Source organism: Scyliorhinus canicula, chromosome 4, assembly GCF_902713615.1.
Source record: "Scyliorhinus canicula chromosome 4, sScyCan1.1, whole genome shotgun sequence".
NCBI lineage: Eukaryota > Metazoa > Chordata > Chondrichthyes > Carcharhiniformes > Scyliorhinidae > Scyliorhinus > Scyliorhinus canicula.
In genome coordinates, this window is record NC_052149.1 from 90,885,266 (window position 1) to 90,910,854 (window position 25,589).

The following is a 25,589-nucleotide window of genomic DNA, read 5'->3' on the forward strand; positions in this document are numbered from 1 at the left end:
TGTCAACATCATGGGCTGGATTCTCCAATAATGGGGCTATGTCCCCATGTCAGTGTAAAAACACTGGCGTTTTACTCTGGACTTTCCTTAGCGTGGCAGGTATGTATCATGGATGGGGGTGCAGGCGGGGTGTGGTGACTGGGGTGGGAAATGAGGGGGTGTGGGTTTGGGATGCGGTGTCTGTGCCCCTGGCCAGACACACCCACCCCCCCCCCCCCCCCCCCCCCCCCCCCCCACCCTACCCCCCTCCTAGTCGATGAATCTGGAACGATCAGAGTGTCACGTGCGCATTGGCCCCGACGCACACATCTTGCGGCCTCTCATGCCTGCCAGGGCCCGATGTCCTGACCATTCTCCCCCTCCCCCGCATCCTCCTCATTGGGCGAGGCCTGCCCTTCCTCCTCCTCCTCCAGCACGTCGCCCCTCCGCTGTGCGATGTTGTGAAGGATGCGGCAGGCTGTCACAATGCAGGTGACCCTCTCAGTGTCATACTGGAGGGCCCCTCCAGAATGGTCCACACACCTGAACCATCATCTAGTGGTCGACGCACCGCTCAATCACACTCCTGGTCATTGTAACGGGTCCACGTTGATCTCTGGCCTCCAAATAGGTGTCATCAGCCATGACCACAGCAGGTAACCACTGTCACCCAGGAGCCAACCCCTCAGAGCCCCGGGGGGGGGGGGGGGGGGGGGGGGGGGGGGGGCATCGCGAACATGTGAGGAACCGCCGAGTGTGCCAGGATGAAGGCATTGTGCACACTGCCCGGGTATCGGGTGCAGATGTGTATGATGGTCACAGACCAGCTGATGGTCACAGACCAGCTGATGGTCACAGACCAGCTGATGGTCACAGACCAGCTGATGGTCACAGACCAGCTGATGGTCACAGACCAGCTGATGGTCACAGACCAGCTGATGGTCACAGACCAGCTGATGTTAGTGTAGAGTGGCCTGTTATTCGCACGTGCCCTTAGGGCGACATGTGTCCCGCCGATCGCCACCTTGACCCGGGGCATCCCGGTGATGGTGAAGAATCCCGCTGCCAGGGCATCCTGGTGGGCTCGGTCTACATCAAAATAGATGCATGGATCCACCTGAGCATATAGGACAGCACGGATGCTCCTGTGCACCGAGGTCTGTGAGATCCCGGACATGTCCCCACTCTGCTCCTGGAAGGACCCCTGTCATGTACACTGGGAGCGGCTGTCCTTCCCTATACCCCCGCGGTGCCAGGTATGCCAGCATCTGGTCTGTTGGATGGCCAGCTCTCCAGCCTGGTCAGCTGCCACCTGCACAGCTTCCACCTCCTCTTTGAGCTACTCCCGCCCATCCGGTAGCCGGGCATCTCGCAGAGCTGCTGCGACCACCAGGGCGGCCACCATTGTTGCCAAACTCCAAAATCCATTGTCTGCAGGGGGTGAAAGCCCAACATGTTGGCAAAGAGCCATACTCCTGGGTCCAACCAGGTTTGCTGGCCACCCGGTGGCCCTGGTTGGCACTGCGGGCTCCGCCCTCGCATGTCACTTCCCCCCCCCCCCCCCATCCCCTGACCCCTGCACCGGCAGTGACTGGCACCGTGGGGGCCTCCGGCCCTGGCGCCTGTCCCTGATGCCAGGGGTACCATTGGCTGGCACTGCCCTCGCTGGGGGCTGCCATGGGTGTTGCCCTACGTGGTGTGCCAGTGGGTAGTGGCCAGTCGGGCGGGGAGTTTAGGGCAGGGGGCGTTGTGGCGGGGGGCATCCATACGGCTGGTGTCACTGTGCAGAACCAGAAGCCAAGGCGGGTGGTCAGTGGTTGCGCGGTAAGATGACCACCGTAGTGGCGGTCAGTGCCTGGGCACTGCCCCAGTCTTGTGGGGGGGTCACCCCGGCCGCATGGCCTGCTCTCCCCCAGCCCCCGGATCTGGCAGGGCGCTCCCCCCCCCCCCCCCCCCTCCACCCCAGCTAGCATGGCCAACGTCCGGTCCGGCAGCCCGCGGTTGCTCCTCTCCGTGTCCAACCTCCTCTCTCTCACTCAGCAGCCACCACGCCAGGTTAACGATTTTGAAAAGCACACGTGGACCCGCTGTCCTGAATCGCTGGTGGACCACTAATGAGATGCAAATGGTGTCTTAACTACACGCGGCTGATTTACGCCATTTCCGAGGTGACAGAGAATCGCGATCTGGCATCAAACTTGCTCCTGCTGTGATTTTGCCGCCGGAAGGTATTCTCCGCCCAATCGCATTTCCCGATTCTGCCGTCGCCTGATGGAAAATTCCCGCCCATGATTCATCTGGGGGGGGGGGAAGTAGGGGGATGGCACAGGGCTGGAAGAAGAGAATCTGAACCATCTTCTGAGATGACTACTTAGTTTCCCTAAAATATCTTCCTTGGATGTTAACCTCAGTCTTTCAACACCAGGTCAATGCTTCTGTTTTTACAATTTTAGTAATCTGGATTGTTATTGATAGCAAATTAATCGGAGTTCTTCGTTAAGAGATTAATGAAACTCACTACATCAAATTTTGGCGATAAAAGAGGTAAATAGTGCAAACTTAAATTTCAGGTCTGGATTTATGCTATGACTTAATTTACAGGCCAGGCTCGTCAGGTTTGCACAGAACTAAATAGAATTTCACAGCACAGAAACAGACCATTCAACCTAACTGGTCCATGCCAGCGATCCACCCCTCTTCATAACCCCATCAACATGTCTTTTTACTCCATTCACTCATGTGCGATTCTCTAGCTTTTTCTTAAATATATCTATGTTCTTTTCCTAAGCTAGTTCTTGTGGAGTTCCACATTTGAATCACTCTCTTGGTAAAAAGAATTCCCTATTGGATTATTTTTGACTCTTTTACATTTATACTGACAATTCTGATTATGTAGTGTACCAGAGACTATGAAAAATATCATTATTTGTATTGCAAATTCTGAATACATACATTAGACAAAAATATGCTTTTATATACATAATTTTAATTATTTTAAAAAAAGTTTAGAGTACCCAATTCATTTTTTGCAATTAAAGGGCAATTTAGCGTGGCCAATCCACCTACCCAGCACATCTTTGGGTTGTGGGGGCGAAACGAACGCAGACACGGGGAGAATGTGCAAACTCCACATGGACAGTGCCCCAGGGTCGGGATTGAACCTGGGACCTCGGTGCCGTGAGGCAGCAGTGCTACCCACTGCGCCACCGTGCTGCACTATGCTTTTATATACATATCATTTGTTTAAATAATGAGACTTGGACATAAAGTAATTTCACCTGTTTCAATCTCAAAATGTGAACTCTGAGTGCTGTTGCATGTTTCATCCATGGCTAATACACTTAAGTTGTAATGCTGGCCACATCCCAGGTCTGCAATGACGCAATTGAGATCAGCGGTGCTACATGACACTGTGTGTCCGTCCCTTCCCTCTGCTGTTGCAACATACGATATTGCACCATCACTGTGCTCCCAGAATAGGAATAGAGAATTATTCTGACAGTCTACATGGGCATCCACTATCTGTGGAACACACGGCTCTAGGGTAGAAAGAAAACATAATTTATGTACTCATATTGTTTCTAGTCACTCATAGTAGAGAGACATCTTTTGTTTTGTTCCATATGTAAAGAGGTCAGCTGAAGCACTTCAACCTTCCTGTGATGTAATTTGGAAATTGGCCACAGTGTCTTTAAAACGAGTTCTCTGGAGGTATCTCAATCTCCTAGTTCCCTGTCAAGGAATGGCTGAGATTGGCATTTATGGAAGATCAAAGGTGTCTATCACTTTGCCCCACATACAGCTGCAGTATTTACATTGAGCCCGAGAGAGGGTTTGGGGCCTGGGCAATTGGTCTCAGTGGAACTCAAGCAGTGTAGAAAAAGGAACATTGGGCCTATTGACGAATTGGAGGTTTTGTCCAATTTATTCTACTTGGTCAACCCATACCCCAATAAAGAGGTGGACTTGGAACTTCATCACAGCATACTAGTCAACTTCTTTTATAATTGTCACCAGATGTGATGCATAGGGAGGCCAGTATCATGGGTTCAATTCCCGTATTGGCTTAGGATATTCATGAAAAGCCTTCTCAACCTTGCCCGTCACCTGAGATGTGGCGATCCTCAGATTAAATCACCACTAGTCAGCTTCCCTTCGAAAGGGTAGGCAGCCTATGGTCATCTGGGACTATGGTGACTTTACCTTATACTTCTACTATCTGCTTGCTCTTTCACTCCCTATTGAGGAATCCCTTTCACCATTGCTTAGTGTATACTTTAATGGTTCATGTCAGATTGGGAATTTACTAAAATGAGGACTTAAAGTTTGCCAGTGGACCAAGATTTTGGGTCACCAGATAACCAAAAGCAATTTTATTTAGAGAGTGATCTTAGTTATTAAAATGTAAATTTCTGGACCTCTGGTGGTGGCATGAGGTGAACAGTTGCACATAAGGTGGCTCCTGCTTGGGAATTCAGCTTTTGGGACTTTTTGCCCATTTTAACGGGTGTAGTTTGGAGAGAAAAGTGGTGTAAGGTAAAAGCTCTGGCATGTGATGTCTGGAGGTTATAATACAAGGAATAAATAAAATAAGGGGTCCTCATCTGATTTGGAAGGCCCTCCTGTCGCAGGGAGGGGAGAAAATGGCAGGGACGCCTGTGTCATTTTTACCTTCTCAGTGGATGACTGAGAGGCTGGTGGAATCCCTCACAAAGCAGTTCAAGATACAGAGACAAGCGGTCACTCATGAAGGCAACAGAGGCGGCCCATTTGTGGAACTTTGGATAAGGTGGAACAACGGCTGGAGATTCGGAAGTGGAGGAGACAGTCATGGAGCATAGTGATTGGATTGCTTCTTCGAAGGCAGAGGTGGCCATGTTGGCAGAGAGCAGAAGATATTGAAGGCCAAGGCCGTGACCTGGAAAATCATTCCAGGCACCAGAATTTCAGGATCGGAGGGCATTGAATGTTGGAGTGCCACGGAGTATGTGGCGAAGATGTTTGTGAAGCTGATCGGAGAGGGGGTCTTCGCGAACCTTCCGAAGTGGATCGGGCCCACTGGTCATTGAGGCAGAAGCTAAGGTCTGGGGAGCTGCCGCGGGCGATTAAAGTCCAACTCCACAGACACTTGGATATGGAGAGGATCCTGGGGTGGGCGAAGGACACGCAAGAATGTAGTTGGGAGGGTCATCCCATCAGGATTTATCAGGACTTTGGGGTAGAACTGGCAAAAAGGTGTGCAGGGTTTAACAAGGCCAAGGTGGCTCTTTATAAGAGCGAGGTGCATTTTGGAGTGGTGTACCCAGCTCACCTTCGGGTCACGGTCAATGATTGGGACTATTATTTTGACACACCGGAGGAGGCGAATAATGAAGCATTCAGAGAATTCAGTGATGTTGTTGATTACACCTGATTGCTAGCGTTTTGATGTGTTTTGCTATTACAGCGCCTTTTTTCTGGGTTTGTGGTTTTTTTCTTATTACTGTACTGTTGGAAATGTTTAGGAGCTGGACGCGCCACTCGTGCTGGAGGAAATTATGATCTGTATTGGGTCAATGCATTCGGAGAAGGCACTGGGCTTGGTTGGGTTCCTTGTGGAATTTTATAAACAGTTTGTGACTGTGTTGGGGCCACGCCTGTTGCACATGTTTTTGTTTTCTTTTTAAATTTAGAGTACCCAATTCATTTTTTAAGAGGCAATTTAGCATGGCCAATCCACCCAGCCTGCACATCTTTGGGTTGTGGGGGCGAAACCCACGCAAACACGGGGAGAATGTGCAAACTCCATACGGACAGTGACCCAGAGCTGGGATTGAACCTGGGACCTCGGCGCCATGAGGCCGCAGTGCTAACCACTGCGCCACCGTGCTGCCCTCTGTTGGACATGTTTAATGATTCTCTGTCCGGGGGGTGTTGACGGCCACACTGACTCAGGCATCGATCTCCTTAATTTTGGAGAAGGATAAAGATTCCATGGATTGCTGGGTCATATAGGCCCATTTCTCTGTTGAATGGCCAAGGTGTTAGCAACTCATTTGGAGGAGTAGGTGCCGGGGGTAATTTCTGAGGATCAGGCGGGTTTTGTTAAGGGCAGTTGTTGGCCAACATTAGGAAACTTCTGAACGTGGTGCAGTCGCCCTCGTCGGGGGTCGATCCAGAAGTAATCATCTCCATGGACACGGAAAAAGCATTTGACTGGGTGGAGTGGGGTACCTTATTGGGGTATTGGGGCGGTTTGTTTTTTGGTCTATATTCATTTTGTGGGTTATGCTTTTGTACAGGACCCCCATTGCGAGCGTTTGTACCAATGCATTGAGTTTGGGTACTTTCGGTTACATAGGGATACAAGGCAGGGTGTCCACTTTCCCCGCTATTGTTTGCTTTGGTGATTGAGCCATTGGCCATCACATGTAGGTCGTCAACCTGGTGGAAGGGGCGGTAGGGAGCACAGGGTGTCCCTATACTCGGAAGATTTATTGCTGTATTTCACTGACCCGCTCTCTAATGTGCGGAAGATAATGGAGGTGCTTGGAAAGTTTGGTTCCTTAATACTCAAGGTGTAAGGCAGCATCTGAAATGTTAGTTTAACATTCTGGACAAATCTTACAGAACTGGAAAAGGAAGGAAGATTAGCCCCTTTTTTAGGATTTACCAGAACACGGATGGGAGCAGTGAGACTAACTGAAAAAGAGGTAACCAATCGGCTTAATAGCCTGCAATATTTTTTAAAGCATTAAGATACAATATTGGAAAATAACACAAAGACATCTCAAATCAAGTCACCTCAAGACAAAAGGCGAGTTTACGAGATTTCTCATTTTGGAGTGGTGGTCTTCAGCATATTTGGCAAGTGACATTTATTCCTCGTTCTGCTTACTCTTTATGTTCTAAAAAAAGGGGCTCTATTAACATATGAACCTTCCTTTCCTTTTTTCAGATGCTGCTGAAGCTGTTTTCTTTTCCCAGCTTTCCCTATATTTATTCAGTATTGCCAGTTGTATTGAAATAAGTTACAGAATTTAGATAAAAGATGACTATAGGCTGCGTTCCCCTTTGATAGGGAAAGCTGACTGGTGGTGATTTAACCTGAGGATCACCACACCTCTGGGAAGGCAGGGCCTTCATGAATAAGCTCAGCCAGTACAGGAATTGAACCCGCGCAGTTGGCCTCACTCTGCATCACAAGCCAGCTGTCCAGCCAGCTGAGCTAAACCAGCCCCCTTAATGTAAGTGTCATCACACCCCAGAGAACCATAGGCTGCTCTCTCCGTTGAGAGAGAGCTGATTGGTGATGGTTAAACTGAGGGTTGTAGTGATCTCTATATGTGCATGGACACAAGGGGTTAATGTGTAATCAGTAGCACCACATGATCACAAGAGGGCCGGACCAACAGGGGTATAAAAGGCAACCACATTGGGTCTCTCTCTCTCTCTTGGGTGCACTGTGACCAGGGAAATAGCAGACTAGTTCAGATGGCTAGTGGAGTTACAAATAGTTACCGTAGTTAGATCTTGTTAACCTTATCACTAGTATCAAAGTTAAAGTAAAGAACTCATGCAATTATTGTTGTAGTTACTCAATTAACCTTTTGTTACTACTGGACGAGTTCGAATCTTCTTCATCGAGATTCAGAAGACCTCATCACTAACCAAGGATTGAGTAGCACATGTTACCTACCACACGGGTAACAAAACAAGGGTTACCCAGACAAGGAGCAAGGTTGAGAAGGCAGGGCCTTCATGGATAACCTCAGCCGGTACGGGAGCTGAACCAGCTGTGCCGGCATTGCTCCACATCATGAACCAGCTATCCAGCCAACTGAGCTAACCCACCCCTCAGTTCAGACTTCTTTTTTTATTACACATATGTTTCAGCTCTTCTCTTTCCATAAACAAACAAAATGCACCTCAAGAACTTTTAGTAAAAAGTGTTGGTTTGGCTCTGGTAATTTTCGGAGTCAACTTCATTTATCCGACTCAAACGCAGATGGAATGTACAAGAATGTAAATACCTGTATTCAGCAGCAGGCTGGAGGATTGCGAGCTAACACAGTTGTCATTTGCTGCTTTCACTGTTATTGAATATGTGTGGCCACAAAGTAGCTGTGCGAATTCACACTCAGTGTCTTTGGTGTTGCAGGTGGCCGTGTGCCCATCATTGGTTTCTGCTACTGCGCAGTATGATGTCGCTCCATCACTCTGAGCCCATGATACTGAGAGGCTGTTAAATTGACACTTTGGATATGCAGATATCTGTGGGGGGCAGGGTGCTGGCAATTTATGGCAAAAAAAGAACATAAGTTTTGATGGCTAAATCCTGTCATACTGATTGATTTCTCTTAATAATTTTGAATATATCAGCAATAAAGGTATGGATTTTTAAAAACTAGCATTGTTTACACAAGTAATAAATAACGCTATGATATATCATTGTCTTGGGCCTGAATGTTTGTACAAATGGACAGCTGCCATAGTGAAAATGGAGGCAGAGGTCCTGTCCCACTGAACGGTAGCACAGTGGTTAGCACTGCTTCACAACTTCAAGGTCCCAGGTTTGATTCCCGGCTTGGGTCACTGACTGTGCGGAGTCTGCACATTCTCTGCTTGTCTGCGTGGATTTCCTCCAGGTACTCCACTTTCCTCCCACAGTCCAAAGATGGGTTAGGTGGATTGGCCATGCTATTTTGTCCAAAGGGGTGGAGTTGCTCTTAAGTGGGGTGCTCTTTCCAGGGAGCGGTGCAGACTTGATGGGCCGAGTGGCCTCCTTCTGCACTGTAAATTCTATAATTCTATGAACTCACTCCCCCACAATTTTTGCTGGGGAGGGGGGCTCATGAATGGAGCAGGTTCAGACTTGCACATCCATGGTTCACTGATGTAACTGCACATGTCAAATTGCAGCTGCCTCAGTCAGATCTCACCAGTGGCATGTCCAAAACATGACTTGTGCACTTTAGACCTAGTATGAGAAGCTGGGGTTACTTGGAGAGGGAGGAGACGTTTTTGCATATGGTGCCAGGATAACTTTGGGAGATGCCAGGTGCCTTTTTGGGAGAGGTCAGGTACATAAAATATGCACAAACTCATGTGCCGGGATTCTCCGATATCACAGCCAAGTGTTGGGGTAGCGTCAAAACCGGTGCGATCGACGCCGGCATCAACGGGTCTCCATGCCCAGTAATTCTCCTGTTCTTCGGGGGCTAGAATGGCGCCGGAGTGCTGTGCGCTGCTCCGGCGCCGAAAGCCAGCCCTGCACGGCGGGCGCTGGCCTGCGCATGCGCACCATGGCCGGCAGGGTTTGCGCATGCGTGCGACAGCTGTCTCCACGCCGGCGCATGCGCGTGGTTGCCATCTCCGCGCCGGCGCGGAGCAACATGTCGGCGACCGAACAGCGGGCCCACAAGGAAGGAGGTAGGCTCCCTCCAGATCGCGGCTGCCCGCCGATCGGAAGCCCCTGATAGCAGGCCTGGACCCCGTGGAGGCCCCTCCCGGAATCGGATCCCCGTGCCCCTACCAGACGTTCACATCGGCCGCAGGTCTGGGCTCCCAGCCGGGTGGTACCAGGTTTGAACCACGCCAGCGGGACTCAGCGGAACTCGACGGGCGTTCGGCCTGTGGCCTGCGGAGTATCGCTGCGGGAGCCTATTTCAGCGGCCCCCGACCGGCGCAGTGGCGGCCTCATGGGTGCGATTGCCGCTGATTCTCCGGTCACCGGCCCATCTTCGCACCAAGCAGCCTCCAAACTCTTTCCGGGGCTACCCCCCATGACTCACTTTAACCCCCACCCCTGGACCAAAAATCCAAACTTTTCCCCTGGTAGGTTTGCGGAGCCAGGAATTGTCTTGGCCCCATGGCCCTGACTTGGGATTCAAATTTAGGTCCAGGTTTCTTTCTGGGACTGCACTGACCTGCCAAAGGAGCACTCTACCTGCGCTCACCCCCCCCCCCCCCCCCCCCACCATATCCCCACCAAACATTTGGACAATTTAGAATGGGCAATCCACCGAATCTGCACATCTTTGGGAGGAAACCGGGGCACCCGGGCAGAAACCGGAGAATCGGTGGCCCAGTGTCGGAGCGACGGTGCGGGATTCGCGCTATCCCCGGCGATTATCCGACCCGGCGCGGGATCAGAGCATCCCACCCCTTATCTATAATTTAGCCCCTTGTTCATTTTTCATTGGTTCTAATTCTCAGCTGAGGCTTCCTGATTTGTTCAAAAAGGTATCAATCACTCAACAGGTGATTAGTTAATTAGGCATTAATCACTCACTCAAGATTAATTAATATTTCCCTGGCAATATCTAATTTCTCATGTGCTTTCTCACGGCTACAGTCTTTACGTCATGGCTAGCCACTAACCTTGCTTTAGCTACTTAATTGTTGCGATTTGTTATATGTCTCCTCAATACAATGGCATATTCATACTGTGTTTCTCTAGGTATGGCTCACGGGGACATTCATTGAAACATTGTTAGCATCTTGCAGGCATGACCAAAAGTTCTACAGTTCACTCATGTAGAACATTGACTATTGTTTTGCAGACTGAGGATTTACTTAAAAAAAACAGTCTATTTCTTAGTAATATGCTCAGTTAATTTCTTAAAGTCCCCAAATGATTAATGAATCTACCAGACAGTTACCCAAAGTCGGAATCGACCTCTGGCGCTGTGAGGCAACAGTGCTGACCACTATGCCACCATGTACACATGATATTGAAAACCAGATTCGCTGACAGAAAATGTCAGTTTGTTTTGTTACAATGACTCTGGAATTTGGACAGAGTGTTGGGTCAGGTGTCTGAGGGAAAGCATGAGAATTTCAGTTAAACATCCAATCACTGTAATAAATCTAGTGTGATTGGTTTTATTCATTTAATCACTCAGTGTTTAATAAATCTGTTCGCAATTTTACAGTCTCTTACGTTGAGGTGTTGGAGAAAGGGTTTTTTTGTTTGTTTCTTAGTGTCCCATGTTATCTCAGTGTGAGACTGGTAAAAGTGCACTTCAGGTCATAAAGGGGAGGGCTGGTCTAAGCCTTCGCTAAACCGGTGAAATATTTTGGGCTCTGAAATGTAACAAATCTCACAGGAGAGTCGACAGTGCCATACCTCTTTCAAGATTGACAGCAGAACTTTGGTTACTGTGACACCTTTCATTGAAAGCAGTCACCATTATTGAATATTCCTGACCACACAGTAAATCTTTGATCTCACAGTCGGCTTGTCGTGTGTGGCATGTGCGCGTCAGCCCATCGCCTCCTACAGCTGTCGCTATGTACCACAATGCCCCAGCGCTGGAATCCCACGACACTGAAGCAACATTTGTGGCGCAGTCCAGCTGAGCATTCACAGCCTGGGGAACACAAGGAGCTACAGGGACAGAGAAAAAGACGGAAGGGAAAAAAATTACAATAAAAACAAGCAAATTCTAATATGCAATTATAAATTATATAAAATTATAACATGTAAGTTCAGTAGAAGTTCAGCCCTGCAAATTTGAAGTTAATTTATTTATTCATAATCAGATAATCCAGAACTACTTTCAGAGGAATGTAAGGAATAGGAGCAGGAATAGGAGCAGGAATAGACAGTGTGGCCCTTCAAACATTGTCCACCATTCAATTCAATCATTGCTGATCTTTTACCTCAGCTATACTTTCCTGAACTCTCCCCAGGACATGATTTGCTTAACAATTGGGTCTACTTAAAGTTCTCTTCTATTTTACCATTATGTCCAATAGATTAAAGTTTGTGTAAAATTGTATTCTTGCTGCTATATGCGGCACTCAGAGATTGGCACTCACAGAAGCACATTACACAGGGTGAGGGCTTAGGCCTCATCCTGTATAGTTTTCTTCTAAAATATTTAGAGATATGCTCATTGCTATCTCTAAAAATTCCAAACCGACAAATACCTAAAATGGCTGAATCTATGTCTGTCTGTGACCCTGAACGAAAGAAGCCACCTGGCAATATTGGGGAAACTCGTATATCATTATCCCTGCCCTGTCACTAATGACCCACTGTGCACTGCAGACTAAAGTTAAAGGGAGATAAACAAAGGCAATCTCAATTTCATAACACAGGCTGCTCATCTGCTAAGACAAAGAGCCCGGCAACCTATCTTTCAATTATTAATGGTTGAGATATTTAACAATCTTCGGGTCCCAGATGAGGGATACTCATCCTTTGTCAAAGACAAGTGTGGAGAGTTGAGAGTCATGTGACGTGGGCCTCTGGCTTGTGGAACCAGTAACATTTCCTTGCTGTGCTGAACTGCAAAATCTCGGTCTGCTTTTTTTTAAAAACCATCTGACTGGCAGCCTCACAGACAAGGAGCTCTGCCCAGATTGGACACCTGGGGCGGGATATCCCCTAATCGGCGGAGCGGGCCGTACCGGCGCTGAGGAGTGGCGTGAACTACCCTGGCGTCGGGCCGCCCAGAAGCTGCGGAATCCTCCGCACCTTCAGGGGCTAGGCTGGCACCGAAGGGCTTGGCGCCGCACCAACTGGCACCGAAAGGCCTCCGCCGGCCGGCGCGAGTTGGCACATGCGCGGCAGCGTCAGTGTGTGCTGGCCTCATCCCAGCGCATGTGCAGGGAGGTTCTTCTCTGCGCCGGCCATGGTGGACCATTACACCGGCCAGCGCGGAGGGAAAATATGCCCCAATGGCACAGGCCCGCCGGCGGATCGGTGGGCCCCTTGCTTAACCATAGACCCTGTAGCCGGACACCCGCTCATAACATCACGTGGACTGGGCCCTGGTCCCCACCCCGTGCACTCACCCACCGTCCGGCCATGGACCTGTCTCCGGAGCTGTGTTCCACCCCTTTAGTGTTTGGATGTTGGCTGCTGCATGGGTGGTGTTGCCTCCCGCAGTGTTCAGGCACAGTGTCCAGGCATCAAGGTCTGATTGGGATGCTAGGTAATGATTCCCACATACTTCATGGCCTGCCCACCCACTGGAATCCACGTGTGAAGTGCTTACTTAACCACGATTGCCAATTCTCTATAAGCAATAGCCTCCAGCCGCACGGCCAGAGGCCTCGTCAGTTGGTGGGGGTCATGTGTGGTCGGCAGGGCAAACAGACAGGGACAAGGGTTGCCTCCGGAATGAGTACACACAATCCAGGGGTTGGCATGGTGGTGCCCCGCATGTTTGTCACCCCCCCAGCCCTCCTCCCCACCCTCTCATGGTGGCCCACCCCTGTAAAGAGTCTCCCCCCCCCCCCAAGCCGAGGGTCCCCCACTCTCCACCGAGCACTGGGGCAGCAGGCCCAGCACCCCCCGGGCTCTTTCCCTGTGAGCAAAGATGGCTACTCACCTCCTCGGCTCCCAGCAAAAGCCCTTTCACTAGGTCCCCATTTTTAAAAAAAAGGGTATTAATCAGTGCCAGCGTAACCACTTGCTGGGGAGGCCAATGAAACATGGGAGGCTGTTGAATATGGCGTCCTTCTCGTTAATTGTATGGAAATGGGTCTTAAGTGGTGATAATTGGTTTCTCGCCATGCTGTGGCATGATCCAAATTCACTTACTGGAGCTGGCCAGTTGCGTCACAAACTTACTGCCGTCTGGCATGATTCTCGTTTTTGACCTCTCCGGCTATTCACCGGCCTCGTTTTGCTCGAGCGAGAGTGTAACGAGGCTGGAAAATCGCGCCCGAAGAGTCATAAATAGAAGACTGTCACTGATAATTCCAATGAAGAATTCTAAAGGTCAAGGTGATTTGACATTGTGGAACCTGCAACCACATGGAGTAGTTGAAGCGAAACGCATAAATGGATTTGAGGGAGTCTAGACTCATGATGGAGAAAGGATTAGAGGGACAGCAAGGATAAGATGAAGAGGATGGAAGGAGGATCATTTGGAGCATAAACACTGACTCAGACTAGTTGGGCACGCTCTGTATCATACATTCTATGTCATTTTCAACATATATCTTTACCAATTGATGGAACCATCAATTCACCAGACACGTGTTTCCGATATGAATCTAGGCTTTAATCGACTTACTTCAGAGCCAGCCTGTTACCCGTTGATGAACTCTTAGTGAACTCAGGCTGACTCTGGACAAGGGTATTTATACAGCTGCACTAGGGGGAGGAGTCATGGGCGGAGCCAAGGGTGGAGCCTAGTACAAGTTCCTGAGTACTCCCAGAGCTACTCCCCCTAGTGGTAGGATAGCGCTACTGCACTTACAACGACAGTGTGAACTATCATATATACATATATATTACATTCACCACATTCACCCCCTGCAAAAAAATCAAGTCCGGCGGGGGTGGTGGTCTACAACGTCAGTCTGTCCGGTGGTCGAATTGTCCGTTGTGATCTGGGGAGCACTGGGGTTGCAGCCTCCTGCGGTGGCTGGATGGGTGTTGTGTGCTGGGGTACGATGGCGGACTCCAGGGAGGGTTGTATCCAAGCTTCATACTCTCCTGGTTCGACTGGGGACTGGGGGCGCTGGGGGCTGGCCGGCGTGGGTGCGCGGAACTGGTGGAGCGAGCTCATGGGCTCGGGAGTGCGAGGGGGCGGCAGCATGGGGTGTAGGGTGAGAGGTCCTTCTGTGGGGGTAGAGGGGACGCTGGATCCGGCGGGTGCCAGATCCCGGAGGGATACCGTGTCCTGACGGCCGTCAGGGAACTCGACGAATGCGTACTGGGGGTTGGAGTGGGGCAGGCGCACCTTTTCAACAAGGGGGTTGGTTTTGTGCGCCCTGACGTGTTTCCTCAGAAGTACGGGGCCCGGCGTCCTCAGCCATACCGGAAGTGAGACCCCCGTGGTAGTGCCCCTGGAAAAATTAAGAGCCTCTCGTGAGGGGTCTGGTTGGTCACCGTGCACAAAATGGACCTAATAGCATGGAGCGCGTCTGGGAGGACTTCCTGCCACTGGGAGACTTGGAGCTTTCTAGACCGGAGGGTCAGTAGGACGGTCTTCCAGACCGTCGCGTTCTCCCTTTCAACCTGCCCGTTCCCCCTGGGGTTGTAGCTGGTAGTCCTGCTCGAGGCAATGCCCTTGTCGAGCAGGTACTGACGCAGCTCGTCACTCATGAAGGACGAACCCTGGTCGCTGTGTACGTAGCTGGGGAAACCAAACAGGGTGAAGATGCTATGCAGGGCCCTAATGACTGTGTGGGAGGTCATGTCGGGGCACGGGATAGAAAATGGGAAACGGGAGAACTCGTCTACGACGTTTAAAAAGTAAACGTTCTTGTTAGTTGAGGGGAGTGGCCCTTTGAAATCAATCGCAAGGCGTTCAAAGGGCCTAGAAGCCTTGACCAGATGGGCCCTGTCTGGTCTATAGAAGTGCGGTTTGCACTCCGCACAGATCGGGCAGTCCCTGGTGACCGCTTTACCTCCTCGTTGGAGAAAGGCAGGTTTCGGGCCCTGATGTAGTGGGCGAGCCGGGTGACCCCCGGGTAGCAGGGGTAATTGTGGATGACTTTTAATTGGTCGATCTGCGCGCTGGCGCATGTCCCGCGGGATAGGGCATCCCGAGGCTCGTTGAGCTTCCCGGGTCGATATTTGATATCGTAATTGTAGGTGGAGAGTTCGATCCTCCACCTCAGAATTTTGTCGTTTTTAATTTTGCCCCTTTGCGAGTTGTCGAACACGAAGGCAACCGATCTTTGGTCAGTGATGAGGGTGAACCTCCTACCTGCAAGGTAGTGCCTCCAGTGACGGATAGCCTCCACAACGGCTTGTGCTTCTTTCTCGACTGAAGAGTGTCGGAGTTCTGAAGCGGAGAGGGTACGGGAGAAAAATGCAACTGGTCTCCCTGCCTGATTTAACGTGGCTGCAAGAGCTACCTCTGAGGCGTCGCTCTCTACCTGAAATGGAGTGGATTCATCCACCGCCCGCATGACCGCTTTGGCGATGTCCTCCTTGATACCATCGAAGGCCTGGCGTGCCTCGGCTGACAGGGGAAATCGTGTGGCCCTAAATAGTGGGCGGGCTTTGTCCGCATATTGAGGGACCCACTGGGCGTATTAGGAAAAGAAGCCCAAGCACCGTTTGAGGGCCTTGGGGCAATGGGGGAGGGGGCGTTCTAAGAGGCGGCGCATACGGTCCGGGTCTGGGCCCAGGACTCCGTTTTCCACGACATAGCCGAGGATGGCTAGTCTGGTTGTGCGGAAAACGCATTTCTCCTTGTTGTACGTGAGATTCAGTTTCTGTGCCGTCTGGAGAAAACGGTGGAGGTTGACGTCGTGGTCCTGCTGGTCATAGCCGCAGATGATGACATTGTTCAAGTACGGAAACGTGGCCTGCAGCCCGTACTGGTCCACCATTCGGTCCATTGCTCGTTGGAACACCGAGACCGCATTAGTGACGCCGAAAGGGACCCGGAGGAAATGGAAGAGGCGACCATCGGCCTCGAATGCCGTGTAGTGGCGGTTCTCCGGGCGGATTGGGAGCTGGTGGTATGCAGACTTCAGATCCACAAGTCCCGAAAGACGTGCTTGTTAGGTGAATTGGACATTCTGAATTCTCCCTCAGTGTACACGAACAGATGCCGGAATGTGGCGTCAAGGGGATTTTCACAGTAACTTCATTCCAGTGTTAATGTAAGCCTACTTGTGACACTAATAAAGATTATTATTACGAGGGAAGAAATATGGCCAAATGTAATTCTCTCTGATAAGTGCCTTCTGATATTTACTCTCTAGGGCCCATATATGAAGAGTGACCGCTTAGCTGAGGCATGGGGTTTCGGGGAGTCTAATGGAGTCATATGCTAGCGAGATTTAATCCCTTGTCAGGCAAAAAATACTGGGGTAGGGGAATCAACAGAGGTGTATTGGCAGTAGAATTCACTACAATTACCAGAGCGTCACAGATTGTGGCCAACCAGAGCAGACAGAGGAACTTTTTGAATTATCAAAGCCTACTGTTATTGAACATTATTAGTACCTGTCTCAATCCAAAAATGTGAGCCCATAGATTCACGGCATTCATTACTGGTTCCTTTAATACTGACATTATACATCTGGCCACATTGCAGGTTTGTGATTTGCCAGCTTGTTCCTGTGGTACTGAATGAAGAAGCAAAATATCCGTCCCTTCCCTGTACAGTAATGTTGTGTGATCCCGCTATGTGGCTGGCTGTCCAGGTGACTATAAGAGCATTATTCTCACAGCTCAAATTGGTAGTAATGTTCCGTGGATGGCAGCCTGAAGTAATTCAACATGTGGGGGGAAAGAAATGGTGCAAATAAATTCAATGAGCAATTACAATACAAAATGTGATGGCTCTCCAGGATCTAAAGGCATATAGGGCGCAATTCTCCGCACTCACGACTGTGCGGAGAATAGCGGGCGGCGTAAATTTTTACGGCCACGCTGGTCCGACGCCCTCCCGCTATTCTCCCCCCCCCCATGCCCGCCCCCCGACACGAATCGCTGCCGCCGTTTTTTTACGGCGAGCAGTGATTCTCAGCTGGCCGATGGGCCGAATTCCAAGGCCTTTACAACCGTTTTTATGAACGCAAACACACCTGGTCTGACCGTTCGTAAAAACGGCCGTAAAGTCCCGATCTGGGGAACCATGGCACCGATTGGCATGGCAGTACCACGGCCGTGCCAAGGGTGCCATGGGCCCACGATCGGTGGGCACCGATCGCGGGCAGCGGGTACTTACCCCGCGTACTCTTTATCCTTCCGCCACCCCACTGTATCCATTCGCGGGGCGGCTGAGGGGCATACCGGCCCGCGCATGCGCGGGTTTCACGCAAATGCGTGATGATGTCATCCGCGCATACGCGGGTTGGAGTCGTCCAATCCGCGCATGCGCGGCTGACGTCATCTGACACGTCAGCCGTCGCTAACTCTGGCTAGTGGGCTTAACGAAATTCGTTAAGCCCGCAATGCCGGAGTTCACGACCGCGGGATGCTAGCCCCGACCGGGGCGATGAATCGGTTCCCGGTCGGGGGGGGCGGAGGCTGGCGTCAAACCCGCCCGTTTTTGACGCCAGCCTCACGATTTCTCCCGGGTGCGGAGAATCACGCCCATATTTTTTCACCATAATACATTTGAAGATTGCTGAAAGTAAATCAATGGTGAATAATAAATAATAGCACAAGACCCCAGGAGGTACACTTTGGTCAAACATTTTACCAAAATTGCCGTCTGAATTAGTAACCACCACATGGCCCGTGTTTTGGTTACTCTCACAAGCTTCATCGAGCGCTCTCGCGGTTACATAGTACTCCTGACCACACAGTAAATCTTTGATCTCGCAGTTCACTTGTTGTGTGTTACACGAGTGTGTCATTCCATTGCTTCCTTTGACTGTTGCTATGTAAGACATCGCCCCAGCACTAGAGTCCCATGACACTGAAGCGGTGGCTGTGGCACAGTCCAAATTGGCATTCACATTCTGTGGAATGCAGGGAGCTGCAAGAAGAGAAAGTCAAATGAAGTATCCATTTTGATTCCATATAAGCTATCAAAAATGCACCAGGGTTTCCATTAAAAACAACATCATGCTACTTATATAGCATCTTTAACATGGTAAAATGTCCTAATGTGTTTCACAGGAGTATTATCAAATCAAAGTTAATGCCAAGCCACGTAAGGAGATATTAAACCAGGCAAAAAGAAATCTTCTTGAGGAGCATCTTAAAAGAGGAGAAAGCGATGGCAAAGGTCAGAGATTTAGGGAAAGAATTCAAAAGCTTATGGCCTAGATATCTGCAGACACAGCTGCTAATGGTAGAGTTAAGGAAATCAAAGATGCACAAATTGGCAGAATTGGGAGAACACAGAATTCTTGGACAGATTTAAGGCTGGAGTAAGTTGGGAAGATTGGGGAGGGGGTGCACTGAGGTAATGGAGGGATTTGAAAAGGAACTTTTAAAAGTTAAGGCGTTGTGACATATTCCTCTCCTTTTACACATAGCAGTAATGACAGCCTGGTGCTGTAGAGCTCTTGATTGATCCCATCAATGATTGCATCCCTTCTTCTCTCTACAAATAACACAGCCCTCCCCATGCATGAAGTAGTTCCTTGAGTTTAGACTATAAAATCACCTCCATGTCAAAGATACCAATTAAGGGAAAAAAACAACTGAATCAAAAGAGCTTTCAGATCTGGAGTGGTATCCATTTGGTGACCTCAGTGTCATAGTAAATTTCTTGGCTTCCCTATTATTATGGGCCAGGGTTTAGAGAACCCCAAAGTGTATCATGGAGTTCACCTGACCCACAACTTTTAATAGATTGTGGTATGGGGAGCACACAGCCCACTGTACACTGGTGTGGTACAGCAGAAATGGAAAAGTATTTTTTTAAGCAAAACAATGTTTATTCTATGAATTCAAGTTAACCATTTTGAAACAAACAGTGAACATCTTAGCAACTGTTAATTCAAATACAACCCCCAAAGAATATAACACTATGTAATCCATAAGCTGTCCTTTTAACATCCAGAAAACTTAAAAAAACACCTTTAAACAGAAGGACATCAGGTTAAAGTCACTACTGCAAGCAGTTATTAGCTTTAAATCACCAAAGGGCAGCTTTATGTTCTTTAGATTACAAAGGGAGACTCTAATACACCTTCTGGCTGTGACTGCAGCTATCCAGCTCTGAAAGCAAAAGTAAAACACACCCTGCAGCAAACAGCCTAAAATGATAGTAAAAAGCTGACAGACAGTCCAGCTCCACCCACTCTCTGACATCACTGCAGTAGTAAACACCTGTTTCTTAATGGTACTCTCACTGCAAATATTCATATACACACCCATTTATAAACACCCATTTCTTAAAGGTACTCTCACATGACATTATGGATGATTGCAGAGCTAATATACGGTAATTCCTTCTTAGAATTGTCATTGTTAGAACAATCGTGGCAAATATGATCACAACAAAAAGGAACGATTTTTGGGACACTGTGTGGATTGGCAATTCTGTTAAATTTCAGTGAGGTATCTGTGAAATCTAATTGAAAATTATCTGGAATGATTATAAATAAATTGTTTGATTTTCTAAAAAGCCTGCAAATAGCTTACCAGAATTAAATTGAATTTCTGCTGTTTTGGAATGGTTGCATATGTCATTTTTGGCTACGACTGAGAAATTATAGATCAGACCACATTTTACATCTGCGATTTCACAGCTGTTATCAGTTGCATTGCATGAAAAGTTGGTTCCGTCGCTTCCCTCCACTGTTGCCGAGTAGGCGAGTGCACCTTGGCTCTCGTGCCAAGTCATCAAGACAGCATTATTGTTGCAGTTAACATGAGCACTGATGTCCTGGGGAAGGCATGGGCCTAGCAAAGCACAAAAATCTCATTTTATATGTTAATGTTTCATTGCACAGAATATATACTGTAAATAATTTAAGTTCAATCAATGTTGGGAATCAGGGCAGTCGATATTAAATGCTGATGTGCAGCCAAGGTGCACTGAAGAATCATTACACATGAATGCTCATAGTTGATGGAGACCAACATTTTAAAATAGATTCATTACATTAGTTCCCTCGGATCTAAGAATGTCACTTAATTTCTTCCTGATGCGACCATCAATTCACACGACACGTGGTTAGAAGTGAACAGTGGTTTTAATCGTCTTACAACAGAGCCTGCCTGTGGCGAGATGAACTCGAGATGAACTGGCAGCAGGCTCACAGCACTAATCTTTATACTCCCGGTTGGGGGAGGAGCCATGGGCGGAGCCATGGGCGGAGCCACGGGTGGAGCCCAGTACAAACTCCTCATCTCCCCCTATGGGCAGGGCCGCGCGATTACACACAATCCGGTAAAGAGTACAGGCTCAATACATGTGGTACAATACAGTGTGAATTACTGAGGTTTATAATTCACCACACTTCCCAAAGTACACAAAACAGAGAAACTCTTGCATTCTCTTTTATGGAACTGTTTCAGGATTAAACTTGCAACTGTGGTGGGCAGTATTCAACATGCTGCTTTTGCTTATTTCCAGCCTTGAGTTGGGTGAACCCTCTCAGAGCTTTTCGATCATTTGACAAAAGTCAATTTTGATTCAAGAAGCAGAGGCTTCCTGGTTGAAAGGGTGATCGCTTTGTAAGACTGGCAGAGATGGTGAGGCTTTGAAATGTAACCTTCACCTCCGATAGTTTACAATACATAATATGCTGAATTTGACAAAAATAAATGATACAATTGACAAGTAGGAACTGCCATTGTACCAAGCACCCTCTGTGAATTATATGCTATGTTGTTTATGAACTATCCACTTTGTCTGTGATTATACTGTGTACACATGTAACTTTGTACAATAAGAAATTTTTACTTTACAAAGTAAATAACCTTTTAATGGAGTTTGTATAAAAATCCAGCCTATACATATTGGGTGTCTATTTTGTGATCTTTACAGATTTCAATGACTCGAGAATGTTAAACAGTTCCCAGTGGATTTTCCTCTCTGACACATCACCTTCACTGCTGCTCCTAATTAGTGCAAACCATGAATAGTTTTGATAATCTTCCAGATTTCAATGGGTGAATTAGAGAGGGATTTTAATTCCTAAAATGGGTGAATTTGGTTCAGGTGGGAAGTAAAATGTTTCAAACCCAAACCCCTGTGCCTAGTTTTAATGGAGATAAGACAGAGTGGGGGTGACCAACCCACACCTAGAAGATAGAGTCATAGACTCATAGATGTTTACAGCATAGAACCAGGCCCTTCGGCCCAGCTTGTCCATGCTGCCCAGTTTCTATCGCGAAGCTAGTCCCACTTGCCCGCTTTTGGCCTATATCCCTCCATAGCCACCCTGCCCATGTAACTGTCTAACTGCTTTTTAAAGGAAATAATTGCACCCGCCTCTACCACTGCCTCTGGCAGCTCGTTCCAGATGCTCACAACCCTCTGTGTGAAAGAATTTCTCCTCTGGTCTCTTTTGTATCTTTCTCCTCTCACCTTAAACCTATGCCTTCTAGTTCTAGACTCCTCTACCTTTGGGAAATGGGAAAAGATGTTAACTATCTACCTTATCTATGCTCCTCATTATTTTATAAACCTCTATAAGATCACCCCTAAGCCTCCTACGCTTCAGGGGAAAAAGTCCCAGCCTATCCAGCCTCTCCTTATAACTCAGACCATCAAGTCCTGGTAGCATCCTCGTAAATCTTGGTAGTATCCTTGTAAACCTCAGCGTAGATGTCATTAAGCATTTCAATGAGGCCGCATGCTTCAGATTTATTTTTCTCTGAGGATTTTAATACTGGCCAGCTGGGTTTCCTGGGTCTTAGGAAACCTAGGCAGAAAGAGGAAGACAAGGACTTCTTAGTGGAACAGGTGCTTTCCCAGCACTGCTTCTGGGCCAGGAGGGTCAACAGTTTTTTCCTGATCTCTCAGACAAACCTGTTAATATGCCCCAGTGATCCAGTCCTCTCCTCCCATAATTCAATGTCCTAATTTTGCATAGCCCTCAATCTTCTTCCCTTCTCTCTGATACCTCGGGGGACATCCTCCATATAAACCCCCACCCCTCCCCCTCCCAACCTTGCCTGGACACAATCTCTCCCTCCCCCTCGCTGCTCCCGATTTGCGGACTGGTTCTTTACGCCTAGCCAACTCCCACTGTGCCAGTCACTCAATCTGGCAGGCTGTGATCGGAAAACAGAGAGTAAAAAGAATGAGCAGGTTCTGCCCTTAAATTCAGCAGAACCTAGGGGGAAACCCATTCTTCCGGGTTTCCTGACTTAAAACAAGTCTCCCCAATAAATATTGGGTAATGTTTTGTGATTTCGAGCAAATAAAATTAATGCAATTTCCAAATTTTCTGCATAACAAAGTTTGTTTAAAGTTAGACATGTATATAAGTCTCAGAATTCAAAGTATTCTTTTTGGAAAAATTGCTCATAAGTTGGTCTCTGATCACAAAGCAACAACAACCTGCATTTATATAGTGCTTTTATCCTAATTAAATATCTCAAGGGGCTTTATGTATAGATGGAATTTCGAACAGATCAACTTGTAATGAGAAAAGTTCCAGATTCCTCAGTAGTGAATGCTTATGTCCTTTTAATCTTCATCTTACCTATTACAATAAAAAAATTACCTGTCTTAATATAAACAGGAGTGCTCTGGGAACTGTTGCATTTGTAATTTGATGCACTGACAACTGCACTATATTCTTGGCCGCATTTCAGGTCTGGCAGCCAGCAGTTTGTATCCATTGATGTACACAAATGGTGAGTCCCATCACTTCCATTAACGGAGACTATGTGGCTGATTGCACCTTCAAACTTGCTCCACAGTACAACTGCCGTGTTCGTATCACAGTCCACTCGAGTATGAACATCCTGTGGTTGGCAGGGTGCTGGAGAGGAGGACAATTATTTATTTAGAATCAGTTCATTGAAGCTTTTCTCTGCAATAACCCTGCAATGTTAGATAATGACTGCTGAAGTTTTTTAACACAATCTTTTCTGAATGTAAACATATCTCTGCTATATGTAATGGTCTATTATAGTGTCTATTGAAAGTAATTGTATATCATGGCCTCTTCTAAATGCACTAATCATGTACGTAAGCATTAAGAAACTACTATAATTATAGCCATTTCTGTCATCACAAATCAAAGGCATGCCTGTTTGAGAGGTTCTGTAACATCATTGAATATTGCCCTAGTCATGTGTGTTAAAGGAGCTGTATTGCCAGAAACATTTGGCTTACAGCCTCAACATGCCTGTGTTCAATTAGCACCATTTGGAAGGCAACCTTCTGCAAACATTTTAAAATGTTTAACTTCTTTAGCAGTACATCTGTAAAAATAAGGTGAGACTCTTAGCTCATTACTATATTACATACTGCAGCCACTATCATGAATAACTGTTATCTAAATCACAAACCTATTGATCCTCAATAGGGTGACATTGTCCTTTCAAAATCTAAACAGTTCAAAAGTTACTCTTTAAATTTCAAGTAATTCTGAATTATAAGCTCTTCTGTTCCCTTTCTAGTAATATGGGGGCCTAAATCCTTTAGTCAGAAGAACAAGTGAAGTCCTATATTGACCAAAGGTTTCTCAGCATCATAATTCCAGCAGCCTCCTTCAGGCCACTAAATCAATTCAGGCCTGACTAATTTTCACTGACTAATCCAATGGTCAAGTCCCTAGACTGACACAGGAATTGTCACTGCTGCTTTAAAATTATTTTTTCATGAGATGTGAACGTTGCTGGCAAAGCCAACACTTATTGCCCATCCCGAATTGCCCTCGAGAAGATATGGAAATCTGTCTTCTTGAACTGCTGCCATCCATCAGGTTTCAGTAGACCCACAGTGCTATTAGAGAGGGAATTCCAGGATTTTGAATCAACTACAGAGAAGGAACAATTGTACAGTTTTAATTCAGGGTAGTATAGAACTTGATAGGGAACCTGCAGGTAGTGGTGTTCCCAGGTGTCTGCTGCCCTTATCCTTCCAGGTGATAGCGGTCTTGGGTCTAGAAAACACTGTTGAAGGAGCTTTAGTGAGTTGCTGCAGTGCACCTTGTAGACGGTGCTCACTGCAGCCACAATGGTGGAGGTAGTGAATATTTAAGGTGATGGATGAGCTGCCAATAAAGTGGCTGTTTTGTCATGGAGGGTGTTGAGCCACTGTTCGGCGGGCAGGCCTCTCTGCCCCCCTGGCCTCCTTTCCTCCGCGCCGGCTCCTGTAGCCTTGCGCCATTTGGCGTTGGGGCCACCGCGGGGAAGAAGGCCATTGCGCATGTGCTAGTTGGCGCTGGCCCAACTGCGCATGCACGGACCCCGCGGCGCCGGGTTCAGGCCAGGATCGGCAGCTGGAGCAGCGGAGGTCGCTCCAGCGCCGTCTCAGCCCTCTGTGGTTCGCAGATGGGGTCCCGGAACGTGCGCCGACGCTGGAGTAAAACACTCCCATTTTTACTCCGGCTTCGGCACTTAGCCACCTGTTGGGAGAATCCCGCCCAATATTTATATAGCTGGCCCAATTAAGTTTCTCGTCAATGGTAACATCCAAGATATTGATAGTGGGGGATTCAGCAAGCCCTTGAATATGAGAGCAAGATGTTTGGATCACCTTTGTCGAATCATAGAATTTACAGTGCAGGAGGAGGCCATTTGGCCCATCGAGTCTACACCTGCCCTTGAAAGCCTGCCCACACCTCCACCCTATCCCCATAACCCAGTAACCCCACCTAACCTTTGGACACAATTTATCATGGCCAATCCACCTAACCTGCACATCTTTGGAATGTGGGAGGAAAACAGAGCACCCGGAGGAAACCCACAGAGATTCGGGTAGAAAGTGTAGACTCCATACAACAATCACCCGAGACCAGAATTGAACCCGATTCCCTGTAGCTGTGAGGCAGCAGTGCCAACCACCGTGCCACCGTGCCACCCCATTGCCTATTGCCTGCCATTTGCAATGCACAAATTAGCTATTTGAATGTCCCATAAAGGGTGTTGGGTAAGGCACAACATTGAGCCAAATGCATTACTAGGAGAATTGTTTTGCTGAGAAAAGAGTCTCTATTGTAGTCCTGTTCATATCATCATTTAAAATAAAAGCTTTTGTCAGCTCTAAAACCTTGCAACCTGTGTCACCAGCTTTCCTCGTGCCAAACTACAAGCTCTCTTGCTTTGATGA

At 48.1% G+C, this 25,589-nt stretch overlaps 1 protein-coding gene across 1 annotated transcript in view; it reads right to left on the reverse strand.

Moving 5' to 3' along the window:
• Positions 1-25,589, reverse strand: part of LOC119964226 (receptor-type tyrosine-protein phosphatase beta-like) — a 95,161-nt gene that overhangs the window by 25,277 nt on the left and 44,295 nt on the right. The window contains exons 9-15 of the mRNA XM_038793510.1: positions 23,032-23,292; positions 19,994-20,254; positions 18,096-18,374; positions 16,892-17,152; positions 11,090-11,350; positions 7,992-8,249; positions 3,258-3,518 (exon numbers count right to left, since the gene is read on the reverse strand). Of these exons, the coding sequence (XP_038649438.1) occupies positions 3,258-3,518; positions 7,992-8,249; positions 11,090-11,350; positions 16,892-17,152; positions 18,096-18,374; positions 19,994-20,254; positions 23,032-23,292 (1,842 nt within the window). The remainder of the gene's footprint in view (positions 1-3,257; positions 3,519-7,991; positions 8,250-11,089; positions 11,351-16,891; positions 17,153-18,095; positions 18,375-19,993; positions 20,255-23,031; positions 23,293-25,589) is intronic.